Here is a 19,161-nt window from a genome sequence, read left to right on the forward strand (position 1 = left end):
GAAAGATGAAGAGGACCGACAAGCCAAATATAAACCTGTAGAGCGAGCATCAATTCATGTACACCAGCATATTAAATGTATTCATTCATTCATTTTCTACCGCTTATCATGACGAGGGTCACAGGGGTGCTGGAGCCTATCCCAGCTCTCTTTTGTGCGAGAGGCGAGGTACATCTTGGACTGGTGGCCAGCCAATCACAGGGCACATATAGACAAACAACCATTCACACTCACATTCATACCTATGGACAATTTGGAGTCGCCAATTAACCTAGCATGTTTTTGGAATGTGGGAGGAAGGTGGTGGAGAAAACCCACGCATGCACGCATGCACAGAAATGGCTAGGGGTGGAATTGAACTCGGGTCTTCAGCGTCATATTCAACGTATTAGTAGTGTATTTTCTTGACTTAGAGTTGAAATTGTATTAACAGGGATATAAATACAACAGTTGTGGGAGTGGGAGTTGTAATTGAAGGATTTGTGCACTGAATATAAAATATTTTAAAATATAAATATTTCAAAATAATATTAAAATAATAATATAATATTAAATAATATTAAAATAGGATTTTAAAATAAAAATATACTTTTGTCATTTCTCTATTTGTTTTGGATTTAATTGTGTTGGACTATTATTAGTATTATAAGTACATTATCTAATAACATATACCACATCACTGATAGTATTTAAATAGCTTAAATAGTGAAAATCAATGTAATGAAATGAGGTAGGGTGGGGGAGGGGCCACAGCGTGGGTTGCCTAATGCATCATTGAAGCAGAACTGCCTCTGTTGTATTTATTCTATTTGTAGTTGTTTTTATTTAACACAAATTCAATCTCGTTTAAAAAAAACTTACAATCTTTTTACAGGTTGTATATTATTTTTCATTCATTTATCACAGAACGTTTGTTGAGGATGAGTGTGTGGTGTTAATGGCTTCCAAAGACAAGGGGGAGGGGTGGATTTTGCCGATCCAGTATGAACAGCGCCGATTCCGGTAAGTGGACCAATACCTTAGAAGTATCTAAATATCAATTTCGACTTGGCATCGATCTATAAAATATCACCACTTTCAAAATCGTCATCTGTATCTCCTGGTTGGCTAATCAACCAACGCATGCGCAACCAGATCAATCAGCGAGTTCACTCCTTCCTTGCGACTGAGGTAAGTAGACGCATCCAATTATGCTCCTCTAAATTAAGAGTAGTGTTGTTTTTGTTACTTGCCAATTGTAGTTGATGGACAAATATGAAGCTAGATATGAACGTTGATAGATGTAAAAAGTATGTTTGTTTGTCTTGGTGATCTCTTCTGCTGAAGTTCAGTGCCACACCCAACTTGCAATTGGTTGATTGGACCTGTTGGTTGTACAGCTAAAGTACACCCTTGGTGAAAGCACAGAAATACATACATTTACTTTAAGAATATTTCTATCGTGTTTTAAAAGTTCTTTTAGCTGTTGTTTAATAGCTGTTGTCTGCATGTTTAAGCTAGCTTGGTCCATGGTCCTATGTGTACATGATTAATGTGATAATTGATGCTTTTTGCCAGCAATAATGCTCTCTTTACCTTTAAACGTTAAAATAATACAACATATTTAAAAGATGTTTTTGTAGCATGTTTTAATAGTGTGGATTGCTTATGGATGCAAAATAAGCTATGTGCACGTTTTAAGCTAGCTTGGTCCAATGCGGTCCAATGTGTGCATGATTAATGTGACGATTGATGCTTTTTGCCAGCAATAATGTTCTCTTTGGCTTTAAACGTTAAAATAATACAACATATTTAAAATGTGTTTTTTTTAGCATGTTTCAATAGTGTGGATTGCTTATGGATGCAAAATAAGCTATGTGCATGTTTAAGCTAGCTTGGTTCATGCGGTCCTATGTGTGCATGATTAATGTGACGATTGATGCTTTTTAACAGCAATAATACTCTCTTTGCCTATCAACGTTACAATAATACAACATATTTGAAAGATGTTTTTTCTAACATGTTTTTGTAGTTTGGATTGCTTATGGATGCAAAATAAGTTATGTGCATGTGCTCGGTGGTACCATGTGCTCACACTGTAGTAAAGCTTGATGCCATTAGCTGCTGCTAATGCTTTTGTTTCCTTTTTAGAGTAAAAATGAGAAAACATATACTAAAGAGAGGGGTTCTTTGCATGTGTATGTCGTGTGGGTTGCTTATGGAGCATGCTAGCTGCAGGTGCTGTGGTCCCATGTGCTCGTTCAAAGTGGAAGTGACTTTTGAGAACGATTTGCAATTGTATCGCAACACATTGATGCCATATTGATAAGATAAGATATGCCATTATTCATCCCTCAGCGGGGAAATTAGCTAATTTGAAATTTGCTATTGTACTGATCAGCAGAGGTCTCAGGGTTGTTCAGCCAATATTAATCCTGATTTGTTTACTGAAGTTAAATATTTTCTGTTCTTTCCAGCATCTCCCTGAGCATTGCACATTGCGAGATTTGGAAATCTGTTGACAGCTGAAGGCGACTGAAAGCATCATCATCATCATCATCCCTACCACCATTAGCCAATCACTACATTCATATCTATACACCAGAGAAGACAACAGTGCATAAACACATACCATATATTGCTAAACTAGAGTCACTGAAAACACTACACACCATCCATCCATCCATCCACGTGCACACACACACACGCACACACACACACACACACACACACACGGGGAAAAAGTACTGTCCTAGTACTTTGCAGTGTACTACTGCTCTATTTTCAACATTAAAGTGTTGGGAAGTGTTTTTGTGCTTTTGTCTTTGCTGTGAACAGGATGCCACGGAAGGGGAAGCGTTCCGAAGCAGCGAAGCGCCGATGGAGGAAGCTGGACCTTTGATCCACAGACGGGCCAGACCAGCGCACCCCAGCAGGTACTTTTCCTCTTATGACTGATTTCTTACTACAGTGTTGTAGCTGTACTAAATGATTAAAGAGAATATTCCTTTGGGACTAATATGTACTACATTGACATTGTTCACAGCCTGGGTCCCCACCCTCGACGACCAGCGAGGGGACCACCCTGCAGTCTCCCACGAAGAAGGTATTGGTTTCACTTTTCATTTTGAAAATGAATTTGTCTTCATTGTCATAAACTTAAGATCCTCTAATGTGTAATCAGAGAGCCAGGTTCCAGACCTCCCCTCTGGCCGACCAGCCCCGTGTGGTGGATGCCTGCTCCGCCACTTCTTCTGTGGTTGCCCAGGTAAGAATTTCGTCAGCCTTTTGGAAAATGTATGGGATAATTGTGATTCGTGCTGCACCTAAAGTTTTGTAGATATTCACTGACTGGTCTGGTGACTGTTTGATGAGAAATGTGAATATAACAGATAAATTGCTGGTGTTTACATGTAAGACGTGTATGTTACTGTATAGACATACTGTAGTTGCTGACTGATTTTGCTAAAGATATATTGGTACTGTTTGGTTTTACTTGTACTCACGTTTTTTAAATGTTTGTGCTACTTCCTTAGGAGTCTCCGGCCAGACACCAGCCTCTGAGACACGGTCAGCCCTCCTGTGACTTGAATACACATTTTTTTATCATTTTAATGTCTATTTTCTTTCACTGTTTAAAATGTATTGACTGTAGTCTCGTACTGTGCAAAACATTGCTACGGTATCTATTTTGTTTAAGGTTGGAGGATTTACCTTTTTAATTGTGTCTGTGATTGTGATTAGTCCGAGGCACTGGGCGGCGCCACACCGTGCGGAAATGGCCAGTTTCTGCAGTGACTGGGAAGAACCACAAGCTGGTCATTCCAGCCGTGGCTCAGGGCAAGCGGGTATGTAGAACGTCTGAATACAAGAGTACATGAAGACCGACATTGAATATGCCCTCACGTATGTTTGTAGTTTGTCCTAATCGTTGGAGACTCCCATCTGCGAGCCATTGCAGATGGATTTGTGAAGATGCCAGAGGGAACCTTGTCTTTTGGTGTGATGTCCACCCCGGGTGCCACGGCGGCCCAGTTGTGGGCTGAGGTGCAGAATGCGGTTCTGTCTCGTTCTCCCGAGGCGGTCTGTGTTTTGGCACCCAGCAACAACTTGGGTCGTCCCGTTGGCGAGGCAGCCACCGACTTCGGGCAGCTCCTGACCGCCACCTGCAGCCGCTGGCCTAACGTAAATACCTTGTGATCTATATTCTTGTTGCAAATAATGATTTACATGAAGTGGAATTTATATTGTTATGATGATATGTTCATTTATTCAGGTCGTCGTCGTGGACTTTCCTCCACGTCTGAACGTCGTGGTGGCCCAGCAGGATCGTCTGCGCCGGGAGTACCGTCGGGTGGCAGCTAGTATGGGTATGCAAATTCAAATAAAGACATACTGTTATCAACGCTTAACATAAGTAGGAGACCTCAACGATGTGAAATGCCAGTGTCATTTCATTGACTTGACCTGGTAAACAAAAGTTTATAGAAACTAATAAGGAATTTGTTTTTTCCTTTCTGTACCGCAGGTATTCCCTACCTATCCTCAGCTGACCACTTCCCGCTGTCACGCCTTGAGATGTGGTGTAGGGATGGCGTAAGTGGATGATGTCCTATAGCAAGGATATGGACAAGTAGAATATTTCCAGGTTTACTAATCATTTTGGGTTATGTGTGGCAGGTACACCTCATTGACAGCGATGGGATGCCTGTGCTTGCCAGGTTGCTGTGGGTTGCTGCCCGCCGTCAGCTGGAGAGTACCGCACCCGCCCCACCCCCTCCACCTCCGCCACCAGCTCCTCCTACGTCACCGCCGGGCGAGGTACTTTTGGTTTGCACCTTCATTCACACTACATTTTAATCACAAACACATTAGGGCTGGGTTAAATGAAATTAGTTTTTCGATGCATCGATTTGATTTTGATTAGACTATCGTTTAATAATTTACCATATATAGCAATTCAAGCTAATTTATCTCCATGAATCAAACAAATATATTTTTATTAACAAGTTCAAAAATGAATTATTTTGAACAATACAACAAAGTACACAATGGAATCTGAAAACAACAAAAGAAATAAACTTTTATGTAGCCTAAGGATGGTCAAGAAAACAGCCTGCGAGCTGACTTCTGCCCTGCCGCCATATCTGAAAGTATCAAACATGAAGTGTGCAGGGCGAAGTGTAACGTGTGACCATTTCGAGCTTAAAAATGACTGTTCATTGCAAATAGTGCGACACAATTTCCAAGTATAATTCAACAACCAAAAGTAACTGCCACTATGCACGCTTCTGCAATGACGCATCTCCTCAGGGAGCAATCTCATCCTCCCAAGACAATGCTGGCGTTGAAAGAGAGGTTCAGAATTTTCTGAGGGAGACACCCCCACCCCTGGATTGAAATCCGACAGATTGGTGGAAGGTGAATGACAGAAAGTTCCCCATGCTGGCCAAGTTAGCCAGACCGTATTTCTGCATCCCCACGACTTCGGCCCCGTCAGAGCGGGTCTTTTCAGCTGCTGGACTGACAGTCACTCGGCTGCATTCACCCCCGGCATGTTAACATGCTCATTTTTCTCAACAAAAACCACAAGGTTAAGTAAGCTATAGCCCAGGACAGTTACCACCGTAGCCTTGATATAAACCTATAAGCCTATGTGTTGTTGTTATGTGGGATCTCCCCCTCTCATCCGTGCCTTTTGGCAAAAAGGAACAAAAGGTAGACATAGATAGACTAGATAGACTCCCTTTATTGTCATTGCACAAAAACACAGTAGTGAAATTGCCAACGAAATGTCGTTGCCAAGGTCAGCTACAAGTCTACTTTGTTCTTTGATTAAATACTATTAGTTAATAATATGATTTATTTTGTTTAAAAGAGGCAAAATGTAGGCTATTTTGTTTGAGAATAGACTGAGAATTGAGAATCGGCTCTTATTTTGTTAGGTCTCAATAGATCTCATAGAGGCCTATTCCTATAGTTTAACAGTTGCACATTTAAATTGTAAATCGCACCAAACGTGGATTAAAGTTCTCCTTAAATTGTTTATGATTATTTTTTGTGTCGACATCATCGATGATGTTGACGCGTTGTCCCAGCCCTAAAACACATGCATGTGACTCATTGTGTTGGTTTATCAAACCTATGTGTCGCAAATAATTTTTGCCTGTGTTCCCCATCAGCCCCATCGTCCTTGGTCGTCCCTGTTCCAGAAGGTACTTTCAAAAAGGCATCTCCATGTGTAATGGATGCCACGTTATGATTGCCTTTTCTGTGTCCCATCAGCTGGAGACGACTGCACCACCGGCACCTTCTCTTCAGACGTCCCCACCGACGCGAGTGTTCCTGCCGAAAGTGGTTGTGAAGGGTGAGGTCACCGTGCAGCATCCTTCCAACCCTTTTGACTGGACACTCATTGGCAGCGCAGAGGGGGTAAAAAAAAATGTTGAAAAATGGACAAGAATATGTACATGTAGCCATAATGTGACTTATCGCAACAGAGGAGTCGGCGTGTCAAGTCCAAGGTGCCCCGTGACCCCAGCAAAGGGATGTGCAAGCAGCAGGTTTGTCACAGTTGATGGAGACGAGCATGGATGTTAGGATGGCGATAGTTTCAAGTCTTAGTATATGTATTTTGGTACTTTTTGACAGGAGGACCTGTTGCAGTGCAACATCCCTGTGAACCCTGTGTGGTTCAGCCCGCCCATGCTGGTTGCAATGGACAAGCTGGCTCCATCGCATCTTCCAAGCCCTGAGACCTCCACAGTTATCCCCAAGGGCAAGAAGGTACTTTCGCCGCTTCATAGAAAGTATATTATTCACAAATACATCTAAAAAAAGTTATGCATGTGAAATATTTCCTTTTTTTTCTGTGCCACGTCAGGCGGTGACTGCAGAGTGCCAACGGCGTCGTCCAGCCTCCAAGAGGAGAGTGGGAGAGCTGCAGGTTTGTAGTCCATGTACAGTCATCCCTTGTTCGTCTTGGTTCAATGGTTCCACACAGGACTGTGATAAGCAACTTTCTGCAAAGATTGTTTAGGAAAATATAATTGGGCAAGAAGTATGCATATCCAACTATGCATATAAGCTATGCAACTATGCATATTTAACTATGTCATAGTGGCTGCACGATGGATGAGTGTGTCTCTGTGTGGAGTTTGCATGTTCTCCCCATGCACGTGTGGGTTTTTTCTTCCTCCCCCATTCCAAAAACATGCTAGGTTAATTGGCCACTCCAAATTGTCCATAGGTATGAATGTGAGTGTGAATGGTTGTTTGTCTATATGTGCCCTGGGATTGGCTGGCCACCAGTCCCGGGTGTACCCCGCCTCTCGCCCGAAGACAGCTGGGATAGGCCCAGCACCTCCGCGATCCTCATGAGGATAAGTGATAGAAAACGAACGAATGAATGAATGAAATATGTCATGGGAGAAAAATAAAATGTTGTTCTGGTTGTGAACGTGTGTGTGTGTGTGCATTGTTAGTAAAGTGGTGTGTGTGTGTGTACATTTTTAGATGGAGGCAACACCGCCACCTTCCTCCACGCCAGTGCAGCACATTGTACAGGATGAGGCCAGCTGGGTAAAATGCACTTTTTTCTTATAATATATGCAGCCTATATTTGTTGGTGTAGAAAAATGGCATGACAGAAGTGTGTGTGTGTGTGTGTAGATGGAGGAAACACCACATCGTGTGGAGCTGCCTTCCACCCCAACACCACCTTGCAGTCCCGGGCCAGTGGTCGTCACAGAGGAGACGTGTGTGCCATCCTCCACACCACCACAGCACATTGTCATGGATGGGACCAGCTGGGTAAAACAAGCATTTTCTATTTTTATCATATACAGTGAAGAAAATAAGTATTTGAACACCCTGCTATTTTGCTATTTCTCCCACTTAGAAATCATGGAGGGGTCTGAAATTTTCATCGTAGGTGCATGTCCACTGTGAGAGAGATAAACTAAAAAGAAAAATCCAGAAATCACAATGCATGATTTTTTAACAATTTATTTGTGTGATACAGCTGCAAATAAGTATTTGAACACCTGTGTATCATCTAGAATTCTGACCCTGAAAGACCTGTTAGTCTGCCCATTAGAAGTCCACCTGCACTCCATGTATCATCCTGAATCAGATGCACCTGTTTGAGGTCGTTAGCTGCATAAAGACACCTGTCCACCCCATACAATCAGTAAGACTTTAACTTGTAACATGGCGAAGACCAAAGAGCTGTCCAAAGACACCAGAGACAAAATTGTACACCTCCACAAGGCTGGAAAGGGCTACGGAGCAATTACCAAGCAGCTTGGTGAAAAAAGGTCCACTGTTGGAGCTATCATTAGAAAATGGAAGAAGCTAAACATGACGGTCAATCTCAATCGGAGTGGAGCCCCATGCAAGATATCACCTCGTGGGGTCTCAATGATTCTAAGAAAGGTGAGGAATCAGCCCAGAACTACACGACAGGACTTGGTCAATGACCTGAAAAGAGCTGGGACCACCGTTTCCAAGGTTACTGTAGGTAATACACTAAGACGTCATGATGTGAAATCATGCATGGCACGAAAGGTTCCCCTGCTTAAACCAGCACATGTCAAGGCCTGTCTTAAGTTTGCATATGACCATTTGGATGATACAGAGGAGTCATGGGAGAAAGTTTTATGGTCAGATGAGACCAAAATAGAACTTTTTGGTCATAATTCCAATAAGCGTGTTTGGAGGAAGAAGAATGAAGAGTACAATCCGAAGAACACCATCCCTACTGTGAAGCATGGGGGTGGTAGCATCATGCTTTGGGGGTGTTTTTCTGCACATGGGACAGGACGAGTGCACTGCATTAAAGAGAGGATGACTGGGGCCGTGTATTGTGAGATTTTGGGGAACAACCTCCTTCCCTCTGTCAGAGCATTGAACATGGGTCGTGGCTGGGTCTTCCAACACGACAACGACCCGAAGCACACAGCCAGGAAAACCAAGGAGTGGCTCCGTAAGAAGCATATCAAGGTTCTAGCATGGCCCAGCCAGTCTCCAGACCTGAACCCAATCGAAAATCTTTGGTGGGAGCTCAAACTCCGTGTTTCTCAGCGACAGCCCAGAAACCTGACTGATCTAGAGAAGATCTGTGTGGAGGAGTGGGCCAAGATCCCTCCTGCAGTGTGTGCAAACCTGGTAAAAAACTACAGGAAACGTTTGACCTCTGTAATAGCAAACAAAGGCTACTGTACCAAATATTAACATTCATTTTCTCAGGTGTTCAAATACTTATTAGCAGCTGTATCACACAAATAAATTGTTAAAAAAATCATGCATTGTGATTTCTCGATTTTTCTTTTTAGTTTATCTCTCTCACAGTGGACATGCACCTACGATGAAAATTTCAGACCCCTCCATGATTTCTAAGTGGGAGAAATAGCAAAATAGCAGGGTGTTCAAATACTTATTTTCTTCACTGTACACACACTATATTTGTTACTATATTAAAGGTGGTATTTTGTGTGCCATTTTTAAGTTAGTTTTGCCTTCTCATTTAGACTGAGGCGACACTGGCTACTGTAGATCTGCCGTCAACACCATCACCGCCTTGCAGTCCAGAGACAGTGGTTCAGAGAGACATTTGTGCAAAGTCCTCATTGCCACTACTGCACATTGTCCTGGATGGGACCAGCCAGGTAATTTTAACACAGGAAATGTATACGCCTACTAGATCTACTGAAAAGTTGCATTGGTAAAACAAGGCTAATGTAAGCTTTTCTATGGTAAAAACTAACCTGATTACACAAATGTATGTTAACATGACAAATACTACATTTCAGGATTGTGGCACAGAAGCTGGTCGACGCATTCGTACCGTCCGGGCCACTCACTCCCAGATGGATTTGAGGTATGACGATTGCACTCGCAATAATCAGTGCACGTGTATGGCACTGACGTTCTTGGCCTACCATGCTGAGGGGTTTCATTTTGATGCAGACGTTCTTGACAGAGTTCTTGAAAATGGAGACTCACTCTATGCGTGGACAATATGTGGGCTAGGACTACGTTTAATCAGCAATCATTTAACCAAAGAGGAAATGCCAAAGATAGTTCACACCGACAACAATGCATACACGGTTACACAGTTAGAGCCGAAATTTGGTTTGGTGAGGGATCGCAGCAATTCCCTAATAGATCCGTATTTGTTGCCACTTGCCAGACAACTTGAGTGCCTCTCACAAGATGTCACTCATGCTTTTCTGATTGTGGCTCCAGAGTGCTTTGCGGTTTTTCGTGATAGGTCAGGATGCTACGGTTTTTTTGATTCGCACAGTCGATCTGCAGTAGGTTTGCCAGACCCAAACGGAACTGCGATTATGATGACATTTTCTCACTTAGATGACTTAGTCAACCATGTGCATGAGCTCCTTTCGGATCGCAGCCCCGATGCGAACTACGAGTTGGTACCGGTTTCCTTTGGATTAGAACAGATAGCAAGTGACAGACAGGTGCAGTTGGATGTCGTAATCACTTCAGAGCCCACCAAAGTAACAGATGCAGCAATAGGAGAATGTGTTGAGACAGATCAAGAGGAGCTGATAGTACCACCATGCGTCCATGTTCAAATAGATTTTTCCAAAGTGAGTAAAACGAGGCGACGGACCGCTATGAAAAGGGCACTAAAGTGCCAACAATGTACACTGTACAAAGCTTCAAAAGAACCCAATCCCCGTCAAAAAAAACTTCTACAAATGAAGATCAAGTATGTATCAGACACTAATTACCGCCAACAAAAATTAAACCACTTTACCACGCGATACAGGTGTGATAGTGCCTTTAAGAATAAACAGAAGGCGCACGTTGCTAAAAAATACCACAGAAGACCAACGACCAAAAAGACTTTAATGTCAGCATATGTCAGGAAAAGGTATCAATCTGATCTGGCTTTTGTTGAACGACAGAAGCTGAATCTTAAGGAAATGTATCACCGGGACCCAGATTTTAAAATGAGAAAAAAAGTATATATCAGGCAAAGGTATCACCAGGATCCAGCTTTTCAGGCGAGACAAAAGTTATATCTGAGGGAGCGGTATCACCGGGATCCAGCTTTTCAGGCGAGACAAAAGTTATATCTGAGGGAGCGGTATCACCGGGATCCAGCTTTTCAGGCAAGATATAGGGCGTAACTAAGAGATAAATATCGCAACCATCCAGGTTTTAAGCAAAGGTGGGCTGTTTTCATGAAAACATGGATGCAGAATTATCGAAACAATCCTTATTTTCAACATAAGAAATATGTGAGAGATAGTAATAGACATTCTAATGTAAGGCTACATCATGTTCAGCGTTGCGAAAAGAACCGTCTTAATGGGCAGCGTATTCGGCACAAATTACAATGCGCGCTTCAAATAAAGACTAAATACATGACTAGAACTCAACATTCAGCCAACAATGTGCAGGATCCAGCAAGCGCTGTAATGAAAGCAGCAATATCGTCGTTCCGCGAAAGAGTCGCACATGGGCCCACATATGTTTGTACTGTATGCCACCGTGCTCTTTTCCTAAATCAGGTACAGAAATGCAATCGAGGAAAATATAGCGACAACCATGACATAGTGGCCGCCAGCTTGACAGGTAAATATGTTCATGTCTGCAACAATTGTTCTGCCCCATGCACTGCCCCGCAAGAGAGAAAGCAGGAATGGATATGTCACTCCTGTGACTCCCACCTCAGGAGATGTGCAATGCCACCTCTGGCAGTTGCAAATAAGTTGGATCTGGCACCCATTCCCCAAGAGCTGTCCGATTTAAATGTACTCGAGAGACAGCTGATAGCAAAAATTATACCTTTTGCAAAAATTGTAGCATTGCCCAAAGGACGGCAACGAGCTGTTCATGGCTCAGTAGTGTGCGTACCGTCGGAAATGGAAGCAGCAGTGAACTCACTACCTAGGCCACGTAGCGAAGCTCAACTGCTGCAGGTAAAGCTGAAGAGACGCCTTCGGTATAAAGGACATCAGCATTTTTATACGGTAAATATGGCGAATGTTATAGCTGGGCTCAGGACGCTGATAGACACTCATCCACAGTACAGGGATGTGTGCATCAATGACAGTGCAGCAGCTGAAAGTGTCCTTGAAGGGGAAGAGGAGCCATCCGCCCTGCCGTCATCATCCTTGCAGCAAGAGGCCAGCAACGCCCAAGTTACGCAGGCACAGCATGTTGAACGTGATCAGGAGGAACTTCGGCCGGGCCTCATGCTCGATACATGCATGCAGCCGCTTGACATTGCACAGGAAAGTCTTTCATTTGGGGATGGGATATTCAGCATTGCTCCTGCCCAACAAAACAAGCCTGTTGGATTTTTTGCTGTGCCGCAGCTGGAGGCCATGGCCTTTCCTGTTCTGTTCCCAACGGGAAAGAACACAATGGATGAGGAGAGGATCGTTAAAGTATCACCGAGTTCTTACTTCAACACCAGATTGTTTTCAGTTGATCCACGCTTTGCTGAAGATCAGGGCTACCTTTTCTTTGCCCAATTTGTCATTGAAACGTACATGGCCAATAACAGCATGTCGATTCAGTCGCGGAAAGGAAAACCTCACACTGCGGATGGGAGGAAAATTCTGAACCGGATGATCCAGGACAAGGCGGCGTTGGAGCGGCTCATACAGAACAGGGAAGCGACCAGATTTATGCAGCCACTCCGAGGAACACCAGCATACTGGGAGAAAGCTCACCGGGAGCTCCACGCAATGGCCAGGCAGTTGGGGAAGCCAACATTTTTTCTTACCTTTTCTGCGGCGGAAATGAGATGGCCTGAAGTCACTGCTGTGATAAAAGCGCAGCAAGGCCAACAGGAGGATCACTTTTCAGATCTGGACTGGAACGCTAAATGCGAGATTCTCCGCAGCAATCCAGTCACGGTCATGCGCATGTTTGAGAAAAGGGTAGATGCTCTCTTAGAGCTTATTCTGTCTCCTGCGCAGCCCATCGGCCCAGTCGAGGACTACTTTTATCGTGTTGAGTTTCAAGCACGAGGAAGTCCTCATATACACATGGTGGTGTGGATAAAGGACGCACCGGTGATCGAGGAACCAGATCCCATCTACTGTGGCGAAGTGGTCGAATTCATCGACCGTTATATCACCTGCCACATCCCCGATCAAACCAAGGATCCGGAACTCCATGAAGTGGTTACGAGTGTTCAAACTCACAGCCGCAGTCACACCAAATCTTGCCAAAAAGGAAATGTCTCCTGTCGCTTTGGATTCCCTAAACTGCCCATGGATGTCACCACAATTACCTTTCCCTTTGAGGACCCGACCAGTGATGACGAAGAGGAAAACGATGACCCCAAGAAGAAGAGACGGAAGGAGGAAGACGCCCGTGCCAAAAGGACCAAGTTGGCGAAGAAACAGAGGGAGTCCAAGGAAAAGCTGAAACAGCTAAGAGAGCGTCTTATGGACACACAGGTTCCGGAGGACTTGACGGACCTGCTCAATTCGTGCCAGCTGACCCTGGGTCGGTATAAGCACTATGTTGAGAACCTCAGCACTGGGATGGCTGTCCACTTGAAGCGTACACCGCAAGAAAGTTGGACTAATGCCTACAACCCCCATCTGCTGCGTGCGTGGAACGCCAACATGGACATCCAGTATATTCTGGATGATATCAGCTGCATCATGTACATGATGTCTTACATCTCCAAGCCGGAGCACGAGATGACAGAGTTCCTCAAATCTGTCATCAAGGACGTGCAAAAGTCTGACGCCAACCAGAAGGAGGAGATGCAAAAGATCATGCAGGCGTATTCAAAGCACAGAGAGGTAAGTGCTCAGGAAGCAGTGGCACGAACATGCAGTTTGCCCCTGAAGAAGTCCTCACGCAATGTGGTGTTCCTCCAAACCGACGAGGACGGTTTCCGAATGAGTCTGCCCATGAGTCGGCTTATGACCATGCACCCAGATTCAGCTGAAGTGTGGATGTCAAGTTTGCCGGAAAAGTACGCCAACAGACCACGTACGCAGGCGTTTGAGTCTATGTGTCTGGCAGAGTTTGCGTCTGATTACCGGGTGGTCTACGGTCACCAGAGAGAAGGGCCAAATGTCATTCCCCTTTTGAACGACATGGGTTGCATTCAGAAGAGGACCAGGGGAAAACCTGCCGTCATAAGATACACGCGGTTTTCCATGACAAAGGTTCCTGAAAAATATTTCAGGGCCCTTCTCAAACTCTACTTGCCCCACAGGACGGACCGTGAGTTGACCAGCGACTCCCACCCAACTTATGAGTCATTCTACCTGGACGGATGGTCAAGGCTAGGTCCTGCAAAGGCCATCGTTGATGAGAAAATGAAGCGGTTTGAGGGCCAAGCGAAGAAACTGGACAAGGCTTTGGAGCGACTCCAACAGGAAGGTCCAGCTGTTAATGCGTGGAACTCTTTTGCGCCAGAGGTGGAAGCAGAGCGCCTGGAATGTCTTGCTGCGCTGAAGGCCATGATGCCAAACGCAGCGGACGAGCGGGATGAGCAGGATGATGTTCCTGCCTATCAGGCTGACCTTTCCGGCGCCCCAGCACTGCCGGCCTTTGAAGCACCCCAGTTGAGTCCGGACTTTGTGAGGAGGATGTACCGCAGTCTTAACATCATGCAGGCTTCCGTCTTCTATGCCGTACGCGACTGGTGTTTGCAGCGCGTTTCTGATCGCGACCTTGAGCCCTTTCATTATTTCATCTCAGGGGGAGCTGGATGTGGCAAGTCGCATGTCATCAAGTGCATTTACCAGGAGGCCACCAAGATTTTTCGGCAGCTTCCTGGCATTCGTACCGATGCGGATTTGTCTCAACCCACGGTTCTGTTGACGTCATTTACCGGCACAGCTGCGTTCAACATTTCTGGGAAAACCTTGCACTCGGTCTTGAAGCTCCCAAGAAGTTTGAGGCCTCCATATCAAGGACTCGGCAACGCGCTGGACACCTTGCGGGCGAGTCTTTCCAACGTGCAGATTTTAATCATTGATGAAATATCAATGGTCTCCAAGGATCTTTTTGCGTATGTCCACTGGCGGTTCCAGCAAGTCAAGGGCAACCGGAAGACCTTTGGAGGGATCTCTGTGCTTGTAGTTGGGGACTTTTACCAGCTGCCACCTCTTGGAAGGGCCAAACCCCTCTGTGTGTATGAGGATAATGTCCTTGACCTCTGGACCAACTTTCAGTTGGTCCGACTTACGGAGATCATGCGACAGAAGGAGGACCTGACCTTTGCCCAGCTTTTGAACAGGGTAAGGGAAAAGAGGAAGGAGGAGCCCTTGTATGAAAGTGACCGGGCTTTACTGCAGCAGGCTACTGTCCAAACATCGCAGTGTCACACCAGTACGCTCCACATTTTTGCAACCAATAAGGAGGTTGACGAACACAACCGTGCAACTGTGGCAGCTTTGAAACTGAATGTGGTCGACATTCCGGCAGAAAACTACAGAAAAGACCCCCGGACCGGACAATTGGTCATCGTGTCCAACATGATAACCGGGAGGAAAAGAGATCTGCCCGACAACCTGCAAGCCGCTGTAGGAGCGCGAGTCATGATCATCCGGAACTTGGACATTGAGGATGGTCTCGTGAACGGCACCTTCGGGACCATCATGAACATTGTCCGTGGACCACAGGCCGCTGTTACTTTTCTTGGCATTTCTTTGGACAATCCTGGAGCAGGCCTGAAATTTCGGAAGAAACTTCAGGGATCCGGGGACGATTTGGCCTACATAGAAAAGTCAGAGGAAAGTTTAAGCATCAAAGGACTGGTGAGGCGGCAATTCCCGGCAAAACTGGCCTTTGGATGCACGGCGCACAAAGTGCAAGGCATGACGCTATCTTCTGCGGTCGTATCTCTGAAGCGCGTGTTTGAACCTGGAATGGCCTACGTCGCTCTAAGTCGCACGACCTCGCTCCAGGGACTGAAGATCATGGACTTGGATGAGAAGAAAATATATGCTGATCCCACCATTGCTTTGGCAATGGACAGCATGTTGCACGCTTCTTTCTTGTCTGTCAGACCGCTGTTGCACTTTGCACAAGGGCCTTCTCCGACTTTGAAGATTGTCCACCATAACACAGAGGGCCTCGCGTGTCACATGGAGGACATCAAATCTCATCATGAGCTGAGACTGGCTGATGTGCTTTGTTTGACGGAAACCCATTTGTCTGGTTCCATCTCGCCACACTTGCAGCTGGAGGACTACGCTGTTTTTGTACGGAACAGATGTGTTTCCTACTTAAACAGGCCAGACATGGCTGCGAAAGAGGGAGGCGGGGTTGCAGCCTACTGTCGGAGGGAACTTCAAGGCCAGCCCCTTCGGTTTGTCCAGAATGTGCCAGACCTTGAATTCTTGGTGGTTAAAGTCATGGTGCCGATCACGGCTGTGGTGGCTACTGTTTATCGACCACCGAACTTGAGTCTGGGCACATTTCTACCTAATTTGACAAACCTCTTGGACACCTTGGCAATGATGGAAAGCCACACCATTGTTGTTTGTGGCGACTTCAACGAGGACCTGCTTTCGAAACGTAAGAAGCCTATACTGGAGTTGTTTGAGTCCAGAGGCTATACTCAGCTCATCGGCAAGGCAACAACTGGCAAGCAGACACTGATTGATCACATTTACATTTCTCAACCGCAGTCTTGCATTCAGTCAGGTGTTCTGCATTCTTACTACAGTTACCACAGTCCGGTGTACTGTATCTTAACATCTTTGTAGGCCCTGGTCTGGTCTACACATGCTGTCTTGTCCCCAATGAACATTTGCTTGCAATGACCTTGTGGCCATTTCTTCCCCTCCATCCATCCACGCCATCTCACATACGTAAGTACTCCGTGCTTGTGTCCTGAAGGCTAGGTATGCTGTACGTCTGCTCATGGGCTGCCTTTCAGAAATGCTGCTGCACACGCTTTAGCCCCAACCGGAAGATGTCGCTTTATTATATGTAGTAGATACATACGCTAGTCAGAATTACTGTATTATCTCTGAACGGGCAGTGTTGGCATAGTCATGTTCTCCATGTTCTCAATGTTCTCCCTATTCCTGAAACTTCATGTCACTTATGATGGAACGTTCTAATAACTTGTCTCTCTCTCTCTCTCTCCCCTGTAGTAGGCACTATTGCATGAATAGCCTGTTTGAGGCTGTTATGTTCTACTCGGTCATAGTATTACTTTCAGCTTTTTCAATTACTGTACTGACTTGTTACTAACTTGTCTCTCTTTCTCTCTCCCCTGTAGTAGGCACTGCTGCATTGAAGACATGAGAACAGTTATTGGTATCAGCATTGCTGATATGTAGTCATCGGACCGCTTTTTTTTCCGCAATATATAATATAAAAGTATATACTGTTTGGGTGTGTGTGTGTATATACAGTATCTATATGACAGTTACTAATTTATTTGACTAACTTGTCTCTCTTTCTCTCCCCTGTAGTAGGCACTGCTGCACAAAGAGCTGAGAACAGCAAAGCTCAAAGATTTGTATTAGTGGCAGTACATTTTACACAATATATAACATGTATAAAGTGTATATGTATATGACAGTTACTGATAACATTTGACTAACTTGTCTGTCTTTCTCTCCCCTGTAGTAGGCACTGCTGCGTGAAAAGCAAAGCTCATAGATTTGTAGTAGTCGCAGTACTTTTCCGCAATATGTCACGTGGAGTCTATACAGTATATTGGGGATGCTCAGCATATGAATATCCCAGCTGACTTCCTGTGTGGATAAAAAGCTGATAGTGTCAGATTTGTGATTTGTGTGTTTTACAGCTACAGAGGAGAACAGGTTCAACTCGCATTCTGATACCAACTGCAGGACATGACAGAAAAGGTGTGTTGACAGTTTGTTTTCTGAATTGACAATTAAGAATTCAGTCTTGATACAATTTTTACTGGGTTTTTGTGTGTGTGTCTGTTTAGGGAAAGGACAATCCTTTACACAAACATTTCCCGGACGTGTTAATACTTCCTGTTCCTGTTTTAATACGTAGTTACCTACCACATACATATGTTCACTATGCCTTTTTGTTCTCAAGCGTTTGCACCTTTATGTATAAAGACCATTATTATGCATAATCATGCTGTACCAAACATTTTTCTATTGTAACCTAAACGGTCGAGACAGACGGCTGCCCCACTGAGCCTGGGTTCTGTCCAAGGTTTCTTCCCAAGTGGGAGTTTTTCCTTGCCTCCGTTGCCAGGTGCTTGCTCATGTGGGTTTCTGTTGTTCATTTATGATAAACTTGAGGCTAGACCAAACTAATGATGATAATAATAATGTGAACCAAAGTGCCTCAAGATCACTTGTTTTGTTGTGAGTTGGTGCGATATGTCATTGAACGCTTCTTTTAATTACTGCTGGGGTTTTTTTCTGAAATATTTGATGTGCCTTGGGCCGCTGACCTAAACTGTTGAGTTACATACGGGACATGTTGCCTTGCTACATGAAGTGTTTGTCATTGATTTTATCTTTCTATATTACAGAATATTATACATCACAATACTGTTCATAACTGGTGTAATTGTTGACATTTTGACTTCAAGAATTTAAGGCTTTGTTGCATCTTGTGGTTCCTTTTTAAATAAACTGTCAAATGATTTATTCAGAAATTGTCTGGTTTTATATATGAACTTAAGTACAGGTTTTGCTTCCATGGTCTTTTTAAACTGAAAAAAGTGCTAATATTCCGCTGCATTCCACCCATCTGCTTTTCCGAGGTTGGGTCAAGGGCAGCAGCCTCAGCAGGGAAACCCCGACTTCAGTCTCCTGGCTCCTTCATCCAGCTGCACATGCCTTGAAATCTACTGTTTGGTTCTATTTTGGCTTATGAGGCTTATGACAGTAAGTTGAGAAACCCCAACTTTGGAAACAACTGCTGATGTCAGGTCACATGTATGAACACATTTAAGCTTTCACTTCCAATGTGATGCCACTAGATGCCTTTTACAAATAGTTTGTACAAAATAATTCCTGCAATAGGCAATGCATAATGTTCGGCGGCACGGCAGACACCGGGCCCGAGGTTCACAGCACAGGTGGCCAGTCCATCAAAATTTCCGCGGGAATTTTCTAGTTATGGACTGGCCCAGTAGCCAGCCCATAGACTGCTACTTGCAGTAGCAGTCTATGGGCTGGCTACTGAGCCAGCCCATATTGTTATTGCTGTTTA

General features: G+C 44.6%; 1 protein-coding gene across 1 annotated transcript; it reads left to right on the forward strand.

Moving 5' to 3' along the window:
* The first annotated feature begins 983 nt into the window (after window positions 1–983).
* On the forward strand, window positions 984–18,582 carry LOC131129477 (uncharacterized). Its single transcript, XM_058073095.1, has 21 exons — window positions 984–1,002; window positions 2,818–2,915; window positions 3,026–3,085; window positions 3,164–3,247; window positions 3,516–3,549; window positions 3,724–3,827; window positions 3,898–4,164; window positions 4,256–4,349; window positions 4,508–4,575; window positions 4,660–4,800; window positions 6,162–6,194; window positions 6,265–6,411; window positions 6,480–6,542; window positions 6,631–6,765; window positions 6,863–6,925; window positions 7,495–7,560; window positions 7,651–7,791; window positions 9,510–9,647; window positions 9,792–9,859; window positions 17,762–17,822; window positions 17,912–18,582. Exons 1-20 carry the CDS (start codon window positions 984–986, stop codon window positions 17,793–17,795), a joined length of 1,857 nt encoding a protein of 618 aa, XP_057929078.1. The 3' UTR covers window positions 17,796–17,822; window positions 17,912–18,582.
* The last annotated feature ends 579 nt before the right edge of the window (window positions 18,583–19,161 follow it).

This window comes from Doryrhamphus excisus, chromosome 5 (assembly GCF_030265055.1).
Source record: "Doryrhamphus excisus isolate RoL2022-K1 chromosome 5, RoL_Dexc_1.0, whole genome shotgun sequence".
NCBI classification, from domain to species: domain Eukaryota; kingdom Metazoa; phylum Chordata; class Actinopteri; order Syngnathiformes; family Syngnathidae; genus Doryrhamphus; species Doryrhamphus excisus.